General features: G+C 35.0%; 1 protein-coding gene across 4 annotated transcripts in view; it reads right to left on the bottom strand.

Moving 5' to 3' along the window:
• Window positions 1-17,941, bottom strand: part of LOC132315872 (inositol hexakisphosphate and diphosphoinositol-pentakisphosphate kinase VIP2-like) — a 50,157-nt gene that overhangs the window by 8,642 nt on the left and 23,574 nt on the right. For all 4 annotated transcript variants that reach the window (XM_059814289.1, XM_059814291.1, XM_059814288.1 and 1 more), the window contains 10 exons: window positions 16,301-16,507; window positions 16,116-16,215; window positions 15,947-16,017; window positions 9,733-9,814; window positions 6,126-6,284; window positions 5,938-5,980; window positions 2,206-2,288; window positions 1,865-1,927; window positions 1,708-1,782; window positions 267-392 (listed from right to left, as the gene is read on the bottom strand). In XM_059814289.1, coding sequence (XP_059670272.1) covers window positions 267-392; window positions 1,708-1,782; window positions 1,865-1,927; window positions 2,206-2,288; window positions 5,938-5,980; window positions 6,126-6,284; window positions 9,733-9,814; window positions 15,947-16,017; window positions 16,116-16,215; window positions 16,301-16,507 — 1,009 coding nt within the window. The remainder of the gene's footprint in view (window positions 1-266; window positions 393-1,707; window positions 1,783-1,864; window positions 1,928-2,205; window positions 2,289-5,937; window positions 5,981-6,125; window positions 6,285-9,732; window positions 9,815-15,946; window positions 16,018-16,115; window positions 16,216-16,300; window positions 16,508-17,941) is intronic.

Genomic DNA, 17,941 nt, shown 5'->3' with positions numbered 1-17,941 from the left:
AGTTGCAGTATGTAGAATAGAGAGGTAAAAAAATAGATTACTGCACATTGTGAAGGAATAACGAATTAGAAAGCATACTGCACATCTCAAATAGAAATTAACCACTTTAGAAGTCCTTGACAGATTCCCAACAAGACATTTCCGTTTATCAACCAATTGAAATTAAAAATTGTGATCTCCACACAGAAAATCGATTTTCGCAGGCAATACTTATCAGTTCCTTTAATTATTTGATTAGGGAAAAAAAAAATTAATTATTTGATTACCAAGTTGGGGAGAAGTCCAGAAGCATTAGAAGGAAGTCCAGCTCCATCAACCATCCAAGGTTTATCAGACGATCCATTGCTATGAACTGTCTTTCTTCCAGAAGTAATAATCTCACTCAACTTAGCCTGAGGAGGGGAGGGAAGAAACAAAAGAAACTAAGAACAGAACATAATAGCAAGCAATCTTAAATAACAAAGTTGCTGAAACCTAGAAGCAAAAGGTATGTGTGAGCAATTCTATTACTTGATTGATGTATCAACCGAGAATATAAGCTCCTTCAATTTCCAAGTGAATTGCAGAGTACAAGAATTTGTAGGGTGATAAATGAGACCAGCTGATCAATTTCCAAGCAAATTGCAGAGTACAATAATCCAGTTTTTTTCATTGTTGATCAATAAATAGAATTGATTCTACTATTGTTCTAAAGGTCCTTTTCATCATGTACAGTTTTCAGATACTTCATACTTGTGAGTTCATTACCACACCCAATTACACAATATACCCTCAAGAAATGTTACATTTGATGTATATTATTGGACCACTAGGTCAACATCCCTCCCTCAATTTTAGATTATGTGGACTGAAACTAAAGAAATCCTATAGTCCAACTGTACAAGTACTTGTCCACATGGTAAAGAAGATCCAGGAAGGTTTGCAAACCCAATATATCATAAGCCTTATCTAGTAGATGCATCACATGATATTTCTCAATTATTAAACAATTTGAACTGTCTGACAACTCCCTCCATTAGATTGTAACCATGTTGGTAACTTTTTTTCAAAAAGATCACTTGTAATGTAAAAGAGATTGGATATTTTTTTATTGGTCCTCCCTAGGTCAGGCTGGGTACAAGAATGTCAAATTATAGATGTATCATTCTATCTTTAACTCCTTGAATTTACAAAAACAAAAAATTAAACATAAAAAGAGTCAGAACCGTAATTATCCTTTTCCAAGTTTTCATCTTTTGACAATATATCCCCACACCTACTCACTAAAAGAAGAAAGTTACAAACCAAAAAATACAAATAAAAAATTTGCAAGAGTCAACATGAATAATTAATCATACCCATATAACTAACGAATATTAACTTTTAAGAGCTAGTGCTGACTCACAAATTACAAGAATTATCCACAATACTTTGCACCGAACTACAGAAGTTATAGACAAAGGTCAAACACATAGCAAAGTATTCTGGTCACTCATGAAAGCAAATTTATATACCATATTGCACTAGGTTAAATGGAAACAGTACATAACAGCAGAAAAATAGTTTGTAAGGATGTCTCAAGCCTTAATAGTGCAGAACATCCTAAAAGTCAAACTGCAACATTAGCAGTTGGCATCAATTTTTTTGCAGATCCAGCATTTTTTATTTTTAGCGTTGTATACACACACATTCACATAACAGCATAATCTGAGCAAAAAGTAAGAGAACCTTAGCTTCTTCCATTTCCGTACTGGCATTGTCAAGTCCATCCAACATAGAAGAGTCCTTGCTAACCAGCGAAACCTTTAAAATTGACAATATTAGTCATATAAAGTCCCAAGTCAACAAGCAGTCCAAAACCCCTTTAAGGAGAAAGGCTACAAACCAGAATAGGTGTTAATTGCCCTTCCAAGTCCAGGAGGCCTTTGGCAAATGCAGCTGCGGACATCTGTCAACAAATTCCCAATAAATTAGGTAACTAACACACAATGCGCAAGTAAAAGGCTAATGATTTTAGATTGTTGGCAATAAACTTCAAAGAAGTTGGAATACAAACATCAAAGAGAGAAAAAGGAAAAACAAAAGGGGGAACTCAGTTAACAAGATAAACAAAGGTCACAATCATAATTTTAGAATGAAATTCTAATGCACAAAAATAAAAGCACTTGAACAATGGAAGGATGAAAAAGAAAACAAATATACTTATACACACTTCAGAGGCTATACCTGTACACGACCCTCATCTGAACTGTAAATTTTAAGATCATGACGATATGTACTGTGAAGGCGAAGCAGGCCAGTCCCTTCACCTGCAATAATATGAAGTAACAGTAAACAAATAGAAGAAGAAGAAGAAGAAGAAGAAACAAGAACAAATCAACTACCAGTACCATCAAAATAAATTGATGGCCTTGCAGACTATAAAGCTGGAAAATTTCTAGCAACATTATCTCAAATGAAAATCCACCATTTAACAATTCAAGACTTCAAGAAAATGTACGGAGAGGAATGGCATTCATATGTTCATAGCTGTAACATGGTTTTATAAATATGGATAAATAACCAACAGGGTCATAAAGCACTTCAATAAATGGATCAAACTAAGGTACGGCAAAAGATCTAATTTTGTTTCAATGAAGATCATGAAAATGAATTTAGAAATGTAAGGCTAAAGGGCAGTGATATAGCAACTGACCCCAAGAATGCAAATATAGCAACAGAGTCTACTGACATCATCTGAACCATTCTTGTTACTCCTCGAACACCTAATGGAATGATTCTTCCAAGAAAATACAAGGAGAAGAATCCAACCGATGTGTTCAATGCTCTACTGTGCAATATCCATGTCAAAACCTTCACAAAGTTCCAAGGCAACAAATTTGAAGCCGGAATTTCAAATTCTCAACCTCATTGTTGCTCAGAATATCGACCCAAAAAACCTTAAACCCGATATTACCATGAAAGGTTTGAATTTTTGTATTTATAGCCAATGAATACCCCATAGACCTCTCGGTTTCTGTTGCGCGCATTACGATTCAAAACGGATTGGAATCACCGACAAGTAAAGCTCTAACCTTTCCTAAATTCATCACCAAAATCCTTCAATTCCTCTGTGATACCAAATTTGATTATAGTGAGAAACTTACCAAGAAGAAAGGCCTCATTAATACCTCATGGCTTAAGTCAATCAACCATATTCCACAAAGTCAATGACAAGCTCACGTTAATGTTGTCTAGCATAGTGAAAGTGGAGATGAGGATGATGAGGAAGATTAAAGGATTGGAGCAACCCAAAAAATGATGGAAGACCATCATGAAAGGATTGGTAGTGCCACTGTTGATGACATCATGTCGATGGAGCAACCCAAAAAATGATGGAAGACCATCAAGCTCAACACAAATCCCACTAGAGTAGTGATACATTACTCACACCAAACACTTGCAGTGAATTGCCTAACTGAATAATTTTTAATTGGTTATTTATACTAAATGCAACTAAGTGGAGGGCTCCACTTCCTTATTTGTTGCATAATTGACCAATTAAAAGAATAGGTCTAACAATTCACTGCAACTATTCGGCGCAAGAATGATTTTCCATCCCACTATGATGCATTAGAAACACGTATGACTCATCTTGATAAAAATCTCAGAGGCTGTTGTTAAGATTCATTTGACTGCAAGGGAAATATCCAACACGATGTGCTCACCTAGAGGACAATTTTGTTCTGGCGGTGGAAATTGTGGTAGCAATAGTGTTGGACACTAGTCTCTGTTTTAATATTATCTAGCCTAGAGTTTGCCATATTATGAAGTTTTAGTCTAAAAACTTTTACATTTTTAGATGTTTATACTACAGAATCCAAAATTTTGAAGTCAATAGGACTTAGTTTATATGTATTGGAGAACATTTTTGTTATTTTGGATTGATGCATGTTATTAGTTTCAAATATTAATCAATTACCTATTTTAGTACATGCTTATTGTCTGTTAATGCCTTAATTTGCCAAGTTCGATACAGAAAAGGGGAGACAAAAGGGAAAGAAAGAAATTTCTAAATTTTTAGTTCTGATTGATGATTATTGATATGCATGATTTAAGTGGTATTAATATTGATTAGAGCATAAAAAAGTATTTTCTTTGATATGTTTATTTAATAAATTTGATTTGACTTCCAAATAAATGCTTGACTTGTTTAAATTCAATCTTATTTGGTAATTATTTGATTTAACATAGATATATATAATACACGGGTATAGTCGTCTGCTTTATTTTGTAGCTTTATATCTATAGAAGAATATCAACAAGTCTAATAGATTCAAAGTTCTGAATAATTATTTTAGCTTCTGTGTAAACCATTTATTGTGTTTTTGCCACAAAATTGCCAAGGGGCAAATGTTAGGCCAATAGGATTTAAATTGGCAAAATCATACAAAATGAAATCGTATTATTATTTGGTTCCTAGTTTGTTTATTTTTTTTCAAAAGTAAATATAATTAGTTGAATACCTCTGTTCAAGGAAAATTGGATAAATCAAGAGCTTCAACACAGGTATAAAGGGAAATCTCAACACTCAAATTGTGCACTCACCAAATTGGTCTTCATATTCAAGCATTCTCATCATTGAACATGTTTTGACCATTAAAATTGTGTTTTTGAATGCATCAAAGTGTTTCTGAATGATTGCCCCAGAAAAAGGAAGTTCAGTCATTCAAAGCATCAATCAAAGCTCATTGGGCTAGGTACGACCGATTGAACCTAAGCTTTGATTGCTCAAATTGTGCGAAAAGACGGTTTTCAAAAGGTTTCAAACACAAACCTTAATCCTTTTAAGCCTCAAAAGTCCATATATAAGGCTCTATGCTTTCTTGAAAAATACGTCAAAGCATTGAAAGGCATACTTGGAGTGCAACCTACCAATCTAATTGTTAGAATTTTGTTTCTTTCATTCATCGTCACATCATATAGATGGTGTTTTTTATTGAGTGTTGATCACATACAATCATAGAGCTACAAGGAGTTCGACAGTTCAGCAAATTCCACACAATCAACAATGAGCAAGCGCAATTGTAGAGGAGATCAAATCACAATTTGAAGAGGAAATATCATGAGGAACAGATTCTTCGACTGTGTGTAGCAGAGTTGAAGGAGAACATCCGGCATGAGTCATGGTCAGAAAATATTTAGGTGATCCTAGGATTCAGAATCTGATAAAAAGCAATAAACCTTTCTTCTATAGTGGATTTGATCCATCTACACTAGTCCCACGATTTTTCCCTTGTAGGTTTTCCACGTAAATTTGGTGTTCTTATGTGGATTTTTTTATGCTTTTTGTGCTTTATCATCCTGCACGATGCCTATATTTACGATTAGTTTGTTATAATTTGAATTCTAGTTAATTGTAATAGTTTAAATTTGAATTTTTGTTAAAGATGACACATTTTGTATTCCTCATAAAAGATTCAACAATGACTTCCCTTTTAGTATATGGGTGATCTGCAAAAAAAAAGGATCCACTCAACCCTTGATCCACCACTTCAAAACAAATTGCTAGAAACATTTCACCCTTGAAAAACGTACATGATCATGAGCTGAACTTAAATTTTAAAACCAAAACTCACCCTTAATGTTAAAAAGTGAAAAATTTAAGGTGAGACAAGTTTCATGCAACAAAGTAACAATTAAATTTATAAGTATCCCCATATATTCACATTATCAAGAAGCACTATGGAATCCAAGTACAATCATACAGACAAGGTAAAACCCAATAAGTTGATGACTGTCTAATGAAGAGTCAAGAGTCTGCTAAATGCAATTGATATCTGCCCATCTTTATATAATGCTAAATATAAGAAATGAAAAATAAAGAATTATAATCTTCAGAATGAGAAAGTTCTGCCTATTAGAAATATATAACAATCACTTTTGAGAATGGAAAGTGAAAAGAAACAATAGTAAGACCTGGATACATATTGTTTCTGAAATATCTACCCAGTTCTTCAGCCTGCCAAGAAAATGGAGGAAAAGAATATATTAAGAACACATGCAAACACACACAAGAATTTTCGCAGAAACAGTAATTCCTAGAGTTCTGATCGGAATAGAAAAACACATGCAGAACACATGCATGAATCACTAAAACCTAGCACCTGTTTCCTGCCAGCATGTGTAAGAACACCCCCATATTTAAGAACCATCAGTGCTTCAACAGGCCGTTCTTCTTCACCTTCACCGTTACTTTTGGCTACTTTTACCCACTTTAATGGCTTTAGCTGAACCTTCCTGTAAATCCCAGAAAAGTGCCCCCCCTGGATGCCAAACCATATACAAAATCACCAATAGAGGAAATGAAAATTATACTTAAATCGTCACCTATTAATTAAGCAATGTCAGGCAACATGAAATCCATCATGAATTATTACTCCTCTTTTACCAAGTAACTGCCTAAAACTCATCCAGAAGCATGTGGTCTCCTCAGCAATCATAGCACGTGTAAAATATAACACATAACTCTCCCATTCCCGAAGGAAAGAAGCACAAGAAATTGCAAGAAATAATATGAAATATAGATATATGTACATGCCAACCCTAGCATATAAGCCGAAAAGATTTATGAAATACAAAACTATAATGTTAGCCCTCTATACAAGGATTATCGCATATTCAGTTAAGACTCAATGAGACAATTCTCCATACTACTTAAAAGGCCAGGATATAACTTATTTAACTAACCAAATTTATTTCCCAATCACCATCTTCAAAGCTCAACAAATAGAAAATGGTTTCTTCAAGGACTACACACATATTGAATCATGAATGACTTAACGTTTTTTTGGTGGGATTGAAAGACAAAAACAGCTTCTACAAATGAATAAGCAACATTTTGCATATGGTAACATTATTAACAGTAGAGTCACCTATTTAAGGACCAAATGAACCAGAAACGACATGGGTACCACCAAAAAGTCCAACTGGAAGTTGATTATATTATTTAAACAGTTCTAGTTAAGCAATGGAGTTTTACATGACCACAAAAGTCACCGATGCACTTACACTGCTCAATATTAGATGAAGGCTACACATTAACCTCTGTTGCAATTTTGTTTGGTAAGAAATCAGAGCTTTGTTAAAATAAAAAATGAAAGAAAAGAGATAGAACAAGAAAGCCTGAGAGTTCCTTCCCAAAGCGGAGTAACAAAATTCAAAAGAGAGATACATTTAAAGAAGCCCAACACAACTAACAATAACTAAACAGCAAATGGCTAGCTACTCTACGACTCCAAAGTAGCTGTCACCTAATTGGCTGATCTATAAATACAAGAATACAACTGACTTAGAGAAAGTGAGCCAACTCCACACTTTCCCTCGTTAAGTACCCATACAACAAAATGTCAAAGCCTCGTTCAACCAAACAAATAGATTGGGAAAACTACCTGGATGTGAATTTAGGTAGTTTAAAATATACTTAGGAACCAAAACTTACCTAGCTGTGAATTTAGGAAAACCACCTCCCTGGTAACATAGAAATTGGGAAAATTACCTAGATCTTTAGGAACCTCAAATTGCACTTGCATGAAAACTGTGTTGTACAAAAAAAAATGCCATGTTATGTAAGTTGTTCATCAAACACCTGAGAACCAAAGTTCCCTTTTAGCCTTTGAATTAAAATACGAAAATAAATGACAAAAAGACGAAATATTCCTCAACAATATTTCAATCATCTACTAGTCAAACCCCATTCAATTTGCCTTGCAGTTACAGAAACTCTATCTCAACCTCCAGGCTCCTCATTGGCAATAATCGCAGCACTCCTCACTGTCAAGTATCACTCACCATGAAAAAACAAAGGACTGTTAAGGGAAGGTCAAGACCTCTCCTAGTTGCTAAATTAGATTTTAAAATCAGAGAATGGCATGTGCAAAGAGATGAACAAAGACGGTTTAGGTATACAATTGACAGAAAGACCATGGAGGGTGGTAGGATCATGATCAGCAATAGAAGCAAAACTCAGAAGTGGTCATAAAGTCAAATGTAAATTTGTTATTGGCGCAGATTTTTAACAATTCATTTCACAAGTAGCAAGAGTTTGATATGAGTACTAAAAGTGGTATTTTAACATATTGAAAGTAGTGAGTCAAGCTGTCAACATGCTAAAAGGGGTGCACAATCGTATTCCATGTGGTGCCTTGCATATAACAAGTGGTGTGTTTACAAGAGTCTAGATCGATTGTGTTTCAACAAATTCCTAGTTGATCATAAAAATAGAATATAAACAGCACTTTGTGTAGAATTTTAACAATTTATTTTGAAACTTGCAAAAATTAATGAGCCTGCTAAATGTGGTCCATTTACGTACTGAAAGACTGTGTTAACACACTAAAAGTAAAGCACACTCATAATAAATGTGGCTCTAGTATAATTCGAAATGTGTGTTTATTAAATTGATTTTTTCATCAACAATTGTAACTATTGGTCATAAAATGAGTGATGTTGTGTACTTATCAAAAAAAAAAATGAGAGATGTTGTGTGCAGAGAGTGTGAGAGCTTAGGATCTTTTGGTCGATGAAAAAGAGAGAGAGAGGGAGAGAGAGAGAGAGAAGAAAAGAAAGTTAAGGCAAATTGAATAGAATTTGACCAGTAGGTGAGAAAATTGAAAGGAGTATATTTTGGTCTCTTTGTTGTGAGGGTTATTTTGTCATTCAAAACTTGGTACTCATATTTAGAATATAGGTGAGCAAATTATAAGGAGGGCATTTTGTTCTCTTTGTCAAGAGAGTTATTTTTGTCATTTAAAAAGCACTTTGGTCCTCATATTAAGAATAATATTGGTTTTGTGCAAGTATATATAATTTACCTAACTTGGGTCATAGCATTTTGAGTTTTGACTATCATATAAGTGCATTTTGAGGCACCTCATTCATATCAACGTAGTTTTCCCTATATAATTTGCTAACATGGATGGAGATTCGCCACAAGTCCACAAGTGATGCCTTATAATTCCAAAATTATGAAACCATAAGTTTTTCTAACAAGGCTACACAACAAAGATAAATGTGGTTTTAATCCAGAAAAGATAACAATTGTGACCTCTTAAGAGTTCCACTTTAAATAATAATAAAAAAAATAAAAAATAAAAACTTGCTGATGCATGTTTTTGAATTGGTTTGTAAACGAAACAAGGAAAGTTTTCCTGCTGGATTGGGAATGAAACATGGTCACTTGCGCTCATCTTGTTATAGGTTGGATAAGGTCAAGAAGCCTGGGTTTGTGGAAATATGGTTGACATATCCTTTTCTGTTACATTGGTAATTTCCTTCCTAGAAGGAAGCTAATTCTTGGGAACCTTCTACAGATAATTTCCAGCCCTCACCCCCCTCTCCCTAGGGGATTCCTCCCTCAAGTTGGTTTTAAGGAAATGGTGAGATTTCTGCAATCTTCTACAATTTTAACCATCTTGGGCACCTTTGTATGTAGGTGTTCGTGATATTTCAGGATTATTGCCCTCTGATCCATATTTCTAGTTCTAGTCCGTAGGATGCCTCGTCCTTCCTTCATATTCCTCGATGTTTTTCTTAATATCTGTGTTTCTCAACCAAAAATAATGATGGGCTTAAAAGTTTCGCAATTAAATGCAAACAGTTAACATTTAATCTCTAAAGGGTGAATCCCACTATAGATGAAAAAAATAAACGAAATTGCCATAATAGAACTGAAGCATAAAAATTCATAATTTAAAAGAAACTAGATGAATGGACCTCCTCAAGAACAGCTTTAACTTGACGAAGTTTTTCAGCATGCTCAATGTCTTCTGCTTCACTATCACTTTCCCGACCAGGTCTAAATAATATTAAATTTTGAATTAGTTCGGATACAACAGTTTTTTAAAGATAATATTCGATAAGCGGAAAGAATGTGTCTGGGCAATTTACTTGGGCCAATATATATACACACGGAAGCAGAAAAAAGAATTTGACAAAGCAAAAAGGGATCTTTGATATTTGAAGGAGAACTACAAGCCAAAAATGGACCAATCTTGTCATTTTTTGTTGTCATGACTTTTAGAGTTATAATGAATATGCAATAAATAAAGTGCACAGCCCATCTGAATTTTAGAAAGCAGCATTCGGAAAGGAAGGGAGGGGAAGGGGGGAAGAAAGAAAGAAAGTTGGTAGACATTCTTCATTATATAAGTATGCCATAGGCCACATGTATTCATGCCTATGTTAGCAGCAACAAACCAAAAGAAAAATGATCTGCCCCAAATCTACCTTCCATAATCATCTTAATCTATTTTCCATTAAGAAAGCATAAGAAATCAAATAAAACCAGAATTTATATGAATTCCTAAGGCAGTCGGCAAGGCAAGGTAGTTTTAAAAATACCTGGAGTCTCTAATAGTCGATAAAAGATCATTTTAGGTGAAAAAGCTGACAATTATCAAAGTTACGTCTTTTGCACTTTCTTATCCCTTGGGTTGAGAGGCCCTATGCCTCATGATTGGCTTTTATATTTTGTTTCCACCAAGAGACAAACAGAAATTCTTGATTAATCCATGTTTAGCCCAATTCTCCAGTGCTAAAATTCAATATCACAAACTAACCACCAATAAAAAATAAAATAAATTTCACAAAAAAAAATTTTGGTTAATCTTAAAATGACTTAGAAAATGGTATTTGAGTTATTTTATTTGTAACCTATTATTTTTCCCCTGAATCATATACGTTACAAAAAAGTAAAGAGTCAAAGGCTTACTCCTTTTGCCTTGAGGCCCATGCCACGCCATGCAAAAAGGGAGACATTTAGTCTAAAACTTTCACCATTTCAAACTATGGTCGTAATAGAAACTACTTAGCAAATTATTTAACCAGCATCGTCACAAGTTTAATGACTTCAAGGGACCACATATTATGAACGTCTCAGCAGACTACAGTAATTTAGGAAGTGACACAAGATATTAAATCTTGCAACAATAGAAGAAATATGCAGACTGGTGAATGGCAGAGGCGACATAGTTCATCACAAAGATATTTAAATTTTACTAAATCCTGATGATGATTGAAGTCTTTTAGTATTATGTTTGTGAAATATTTAATACCAAACCATCAGAGGTCATTAATGGTGTTTCTCCAAGGACTAGTTATATCAGCTTTCAGCCATCCAAGAAAGTTCACTCCTTAAACCGTTGAGTTTACAACTCCCTGGAATTGTCCAGAAAACTGTTTCCCACATGGAAGATATATTTTTTGTGTTTGATTTACAAGTGATATTCTACTATGGTAGGACAAAGACTTCAAAATAAAATTGTAAAATTGGCAAGCAGCATACAAAAAATAAAAGAATTATTGAAGCTGCCCATGACTCATGAATTTAGAAAAAGTATATGAGAAATAAGAGTTCTAGAATTAGAATAAAGAAATATAATATGGCCTTTAATCCTGGCTATTCTAAACATCTGTAATCTTGCTCCCCCCCCCCCCCCCCAAAAAAAAAAAAAGTGTGTGTAAAATAAGTGCCACCATAGCAGGAAATGGTAAAAAGTCCATAACTCCCACGCTTATTTGTCTCTCGCCCAGAATTTGGGTCAGATTGTCACACCAAATTTAGTGACTTCCAACCAAGCACAGCAATCTAAAAATCAATTAATGTGTCTCCATATGCTTTTCAAACCACCAATGGAATGTTGACAATAGCCATGTGAATCCAAGAACACTAAATTTCCTTTCCTTCCATGAAAGAAAAAAAAAAAAAATAATAATAATAATAATAATCCTAAATATAGATACTATAATGGAGGAGCACTAAGATTGATTTAGGAACAAAACCTCCATGCCTTTTCTTAGCAATTAATCAACTCAGCTACATCTTCTCAGTAAGAAATTCATTGTTCAAATATTTCTGTATCTCCACTGTAGCTCCTCTACCAACTTTTTTTTTTTGATAAGTAAGAATTGTATAAAAAACGCTCAAAAGGGAAGCGCATCCCATAGGAACAACAAAAAGCAAAAACCACTAAGCCTTCAGAGCTTGAAGGAAAACACCTTAAGTTTGGCCAGGGCATTATAGTCTCAAATTTCTTACTGCAATAAATATTTTTAATATTCTCACTGCAACAATTTGAATTTTCTTATTGCAATCTCCACTTCTCATTATGAAAAATTTCCCAGATTGCCTCTCAAGGAAACCTAGATCAACCTAACCGTCGATATTTTGTATTTCATATTCGAAGATGTGATGCATAAACTTTGTTTACTTTCTTTCAGGGAAGAGTGGGATAATTCGGTTGAACATGAGTTGTTAGTGATCAGCTGTCTAGCTCAGGACCTCAGGTGGTATAAGTGGCTCCACTCATGCAAAGGTATACAGTTCAAGTCCTAGGGCAAGGGGTGGAACATGGATGAACGTATGGTCAAGTCCCTTAGGAAAAGGTAGGTTCAAATCCATAACTAGGGGTGAGCAAATAATCTGTCAATCCGGTCCGAACCAATCCGATCCGTGTGGTTTTGTTCGGTTTTCAAATCTTATGGTTCGGTGATGGTTTGAAAAATCTGCAATCCGGTGTCCGCGGTTCGGTTAACGGATTGGAGGCTGAAAAATCCGATCCGAACCGTTAACCGATCCAAATCGAACCGTTGCCAATCCGAACCGTTCGACAAACCGAACCGAACTGTTACTAAATAATATATTAATATATATATATACAATATAATGATATATCGTATTTCTTTTTTCTTTTTTTTCTTTATTCATTATTTTTTAATGTTACCCTAACCCTAACTCAGCCTCGTCTCTTCATTACGACATTACTCCAATCTCATTTCAGACTTTCAGTTGCGCCTCCCTCACAGCCTCTTCTCTTCACCCTCTTCGCCTCTCCCAATCTCTCGCCTCTGTGAGTCTGTGACACTCTTCGCCTCTCCCAATCTCTCGCCTCCCAATCTCTCGTCTCTCAATCCAACACCTCTCAACCATCGTTCACCAGATTCGAAGCAACAGCGACCTCAGTGTATTGAAGCAACGGCGACCTCTTCGACTGGATCTACCTCTTTTCCGGTGAGTTCACAAGATTTTTGAATGGATCTTCTTATTCTCCTCTTCTCTAAACATTTTTTACATGGATCTACTTATTCTCCTCTTCTCTGAACATTTTTTACATGGATCTACTTAATTTTATGATTTTATCTACATATTTTAATTTTTTACGTGGATCTATTTAATTTTATGATTTTATCTACATATTTTAATTTTTGTTTTGTATAGAAGTTCCTGTAAGTTACCAAATATTTTACTTAATTTCCTGTAAGTTCCTGTAACTGTACTAAGTCAAAATGTAATGTGAAATGCAACTATTGCAGTGCATCTTATTCATAGTCTAGTGGAAATGGGACAAGTACATCGAGGAACCACATAAGTAGATTCCAACAATATCCATTTAATGTTGACAAGAAACAAAAACTCATTTCGTTTCAGTCAACTACTAAAGGAGAGGGGGTTATGGTTTCTTGGAAATTTGATCAGGAGTTGTGTAGACAAGCACTTACTAAAATGATTATCATTGATGAATTACCTTTCAAGTTTATTGAGCGTGAAGGTTTTCGTTATTTTCTTAGTGTCTTGCGGCCAAAATTCAAATTGTTGTCACGTTTTACTGTGGTTAGGGACTGTTTGAAATTGTATGCTATAGAAAAGAAGAGGTTGAAAACCTTAGTGAATCAACTCAATCAAAGAATTTGTTTCACCACTGATATATGGACGTCAATTCAAAATCTTTCTTATATGTGTCTCATGGCTCATTTCATTGATAAGAATTGGACCTTACACAAAAGAATTCTGAATTTTTGTATAATACCTAGTCACAAGGGTAAGGAAACTGGTCGTGCAGTTGAGATTTGTATGCTTGATTGGGGTATAGACAAATTGTGCACACTCACGGTTGATAATGCTAGTTCAAATGATCTTGCAGTTGCATATTTGAAAGAAAAGAAGCTTGCTAGGAATGTTGGCTCTTTCCTTTTAGGTGGTGAATGTTTTCATATGAGGTGTTGTGCACGTATATTGAATTTGATTGTGAAAGATGGTTTGAGTGATGTAAATGGTTCAATAGTTCGAATTCGTGAGGCTATGAAGTATGTTAGGAGTTCTGCACAACGGGGAGAGCATTTTCAAGCATGTGTGAAGAGGGAGAATATAACATTTAAGTCACATTTGTGCCTAGATGTTTCAACTAGATGGAATTCCACATACCTTATGTTAGAGGTGGCCGTAAAGTTTCAAAAAGCTTTTGAAAGTTTAGAAGATGATGATATTCAATTCCTACCAGAAGTTAATAATAAAGCTCCTTTAAGTACTGATTGGGAATATGCTCGAGTTTTGATTGTTTTTTTAAAAAAAATTTATGACACCACTAACAAGCTTTCCGGATCTTTGTATGTTACTTCCAATAGATATTTTCATGAAGTGTTAGGAATTGAGAAGTCGTTAAATACATGGTCAAAGAGTCCCGATATTTGGTTAAGTAATGTGGCATCAAAAATGAAAATTAAATTTGACAAATATTGGGGAAGCATTGAAAAAGTGAACATGTTGGTGGTGCTTGCGGTTGTGTTGGATCCTCGTTATAAAATGGAATTTGTGGAATTTTGCTATTCCCAACTTTATTCTCTTGAAATGGTTCAAAACCTTAGTAAGAAGGTAATGGATACATTCAACCGCATTTTTTGCGAATATGCAAAGTTTCATGCACTTACTTCAAGCTCTAATGGAACAAGTAATATTGCAAATGAGGTGGGAGTTGATGATGGAAATGTGGAAGATGGTTTTTCCTCTTTGTACATAAAGCGCAAGATACAAAAAGAAAGTTCTACTCCCAAGTCGGAAGTGGAAAAATATTTGGAGGAAGCTTGTGAAGATGTTGTTCCAGAATTTGACATCTTGAATTGGTGGAAGGTGAACGGAAGTAGGTATAAAATACTTTCTGAAATTGCAAGGGATATTCTAGCTGTTCCAGTCTCTACTGTTGCTTCGGAGTCCGCTTTTAGCACTGGAGGTCGTGTGCTTGATCAATAAATATCATATTGTGGATTTTTAATTAAATTATGTTATTTTGTAGATGTGACTACAGTTTCAGATTCAGATTGAGAGCTAGCCTTGCTTGCTGCCATTTTCAGACTTGTTTTGCTACCATTTTCAAACTTGATATGCTGCCATTTTCAGACTTGTTTTGCTACTAGTCAAGACTGTTGTTTGATGTTTTATTGTGCTATTTTTTTTTTTTTTTGCTAATGAGCTACTGGGCTACTATTTAAGTATTTTGTTTTGTTCTATTTGGATAATTTATATTTGGTACTGTAATATTATTTTCACTTACGGATGATTTACAATTTTTTTTTGTTATTAGGTAATTTAAGTTTGTGGTGGTATTTATATGTGCCAAATATATTTTGAAATTTTATTGCTATTATATAAATCTATTGCTGTTATAATTGTTATTAGGTATATGGATTTACAAATCTAATATATTGCTGATAATGGGCCATAATTGAATGCTGATAATGGGCCATAATTGAATGGGCTGTTTGAAAAGCCCAATCCGGGGAACCGAACCGATCCGATCCGTTAACTCACAGATCGGTTTGGTTCGGATTGAATGCCCCCACGGATTGGTTCGGTTTCAGTTTTAACCAATCCGTGGGGACCGGTTCGGCTTGGGATTTATCCCCAAACTGAACCGATCCGAACCGTGATCAGGCCTATCCATAACATGGCTAAACAAGTCCCAAAATACAGCCAATGCCATGGAACCAGAAATAAAAATAATAAAATAGTTTGTATTTGATGTGTGTGCAATTTTTTCCTTTTTTTGTAGGAAACAAGAAGTTTTATAGAGTCAAATAAAATGTATGAACCATGAATTTACAAACACATATACACGCACCCCAAAAAAAAAAAAAAAAAAAAGAATTAAAGTGATACCTAGAACGTGGTACTAAAATCCGGGTGGCATCTAACAGATCTTGCAACTGAACTGCACTTTTAAGTTTTGTCTGCCAAGAAAGAAGGAGGAGAGAATATATGCCGCTTTATACAATATATGAAAATATAACCAAACAAATTGACATCATGATGAAGAGAAAAGAAGCACCTCAGATCTAGGCCTGCCCCCATTGTATTTTAACATCAAATTCAGCAGCTTTTCTTCAGTAACCTTCAACTTCACCTTCTGTTTCGGAGTTCTATCACCACTGCCCAAATAAAACATGATTGTACACAAAAAAAACCAGGAATGTCACCTAATGTAGTAATGAAACAAAGGGTTCTATATCTTACTGACGAATAACAGCAATTACACATCTTAGTTCCTCCGCCTGCCCAAATGTGCCAATGATCCCGCTGCCCTGACGTGTTAGTCCCTCAGTAGGCGGAGCTGGTTCATTGACCTTCCATGGTAAAATCGGTGGAATTGTTGAAGAAAGATGGGGGGCTTTTGCATCAAGAAACATCTTCCTTAGCACACAAGCAGCATCATCATAGTACCTGTAGTAAAAAATGGATTAACAAAATTATATTCCACAACAAGAACAACAACCAACAAAGCCTTTTTCCAACTGCTTAGAGTTGGCCATTATTTTCTATTCTACCCTATCAAGGGCGATAACCTTAGCCAAGCGACATGTGATCATATCTTCATTACAAATTCCGTCTATGTCATGTTTAGTGCCTTATCTTTACATAGTCAGTCCTAATCCCGGAAAATGAGGGTTAAGTTTGGGTAACTTGGTAACAAGGGTAAAACTTTTGTCCTGACCAACATAATTATATTCCCCAACGAAGGAAAAAAAAAAAAAAGTGTTAAAACATTAAGGCGAGGGAAAAATAATAAATGTCACAATCATATATGCATTAAATTACACCGACACTCCCATCTTTTAATTTCGAAAAACCTACAGAAACACCACACTGTCAGAGTTGTGTGCAAAAGGTGTTATTGCGTGTGAAAACTTCATTTTATAATAGTTTTAAATCAAAATCATTTGAATCTGAAATGACCATATTACCCCATACTAATAACCAAAAAAGAAATGCTATCCTCTCTCTCTCTCCACCCGCCCACCTCCACCACCAGCATTCTCTCTCCACCGCCCACCTCCACCACTCCACAAGCACACCCCATGCCTTTTCTCTGTCAAAGACAACTACCTGCCTCCACCACCTCCATTCTCTCTCAATCACCCCCCTTCTCCCTCCACCGTCCATCACCACCCACACCACTGTTATCTCCACCCCCCCCACCCCCACCCCTTCTCTCTCCCTCCCTCTCCCACCTCCACCACTCTACCCACCCCTTCTCTCTCTCTTTCTCTCACCATCCATCACCGCCCATCCCTTCTCCCTCTCCCTCAACCGCGCACCTTTACCACCTCCATTCTCTCTTCACTACTCACCCCCACCCCTTCTTTTTTTCTCCACCACTCATTGGTCCCAGTCTCTCCATGCCTTTCACCGAAACCTTGATAATATTTACTCCTTTTTTTGGCTAAGTTGATACATTGCTTTTTTTCTTTTTTCTTTCTTCTTCTAAAAAATGTTTTGTCTTTATATATATATATATATATAATATTCAATTATGTATTTTTTTAATGTGCATAATTGCATATTAAATGTTTTACTATGCATTTTATAATTTGTAAATCTACTTTTAAAGTTTACAAATTGAATTTGTATTTACTATGTACTTTATAAAAAATTTATAATATCTAAATATATATTTAATGGAAAAGGTATACAAAATTTTGTTAAATATACAAAAATATGAATATAATAATAATTTATATGTTCTGAAAGGGTATATTTGTCCTAACAAAACTTTTGCAGTTTACTTTGGTCATTTAACATCATATATAAGGTTAAAAATGTCTTTTCAAAGTCAATTGGGGGGGGGGGGGGGGGGGGGGGGGGCGGTAAATAGAA

The sequence above is a fragment of the Cornus florida genome, unplaced genomic scaffold (assembly GCF_030987335.1).
Source record: "Cornus florida cultivar Cherokee Brave unplaced genomic scaffold, ASM3098733v1 CherokeeBrave_3.0.0_Hap2_Chr07, whole genome shotgun sequence".
Classification (NCBI taxonomy): domain Eukaryota; kingdom Viridiplantae; phylum Streptophyta; class Magnoliopsida; order Cornales; family Cornaceae; genus Cornus; species Cornus florida.
The sequence above is the reverse complement of the archived record's forward strand: the minus strand, read 5'-3'. Positions and strand labels throughout refer to the sequence as shown.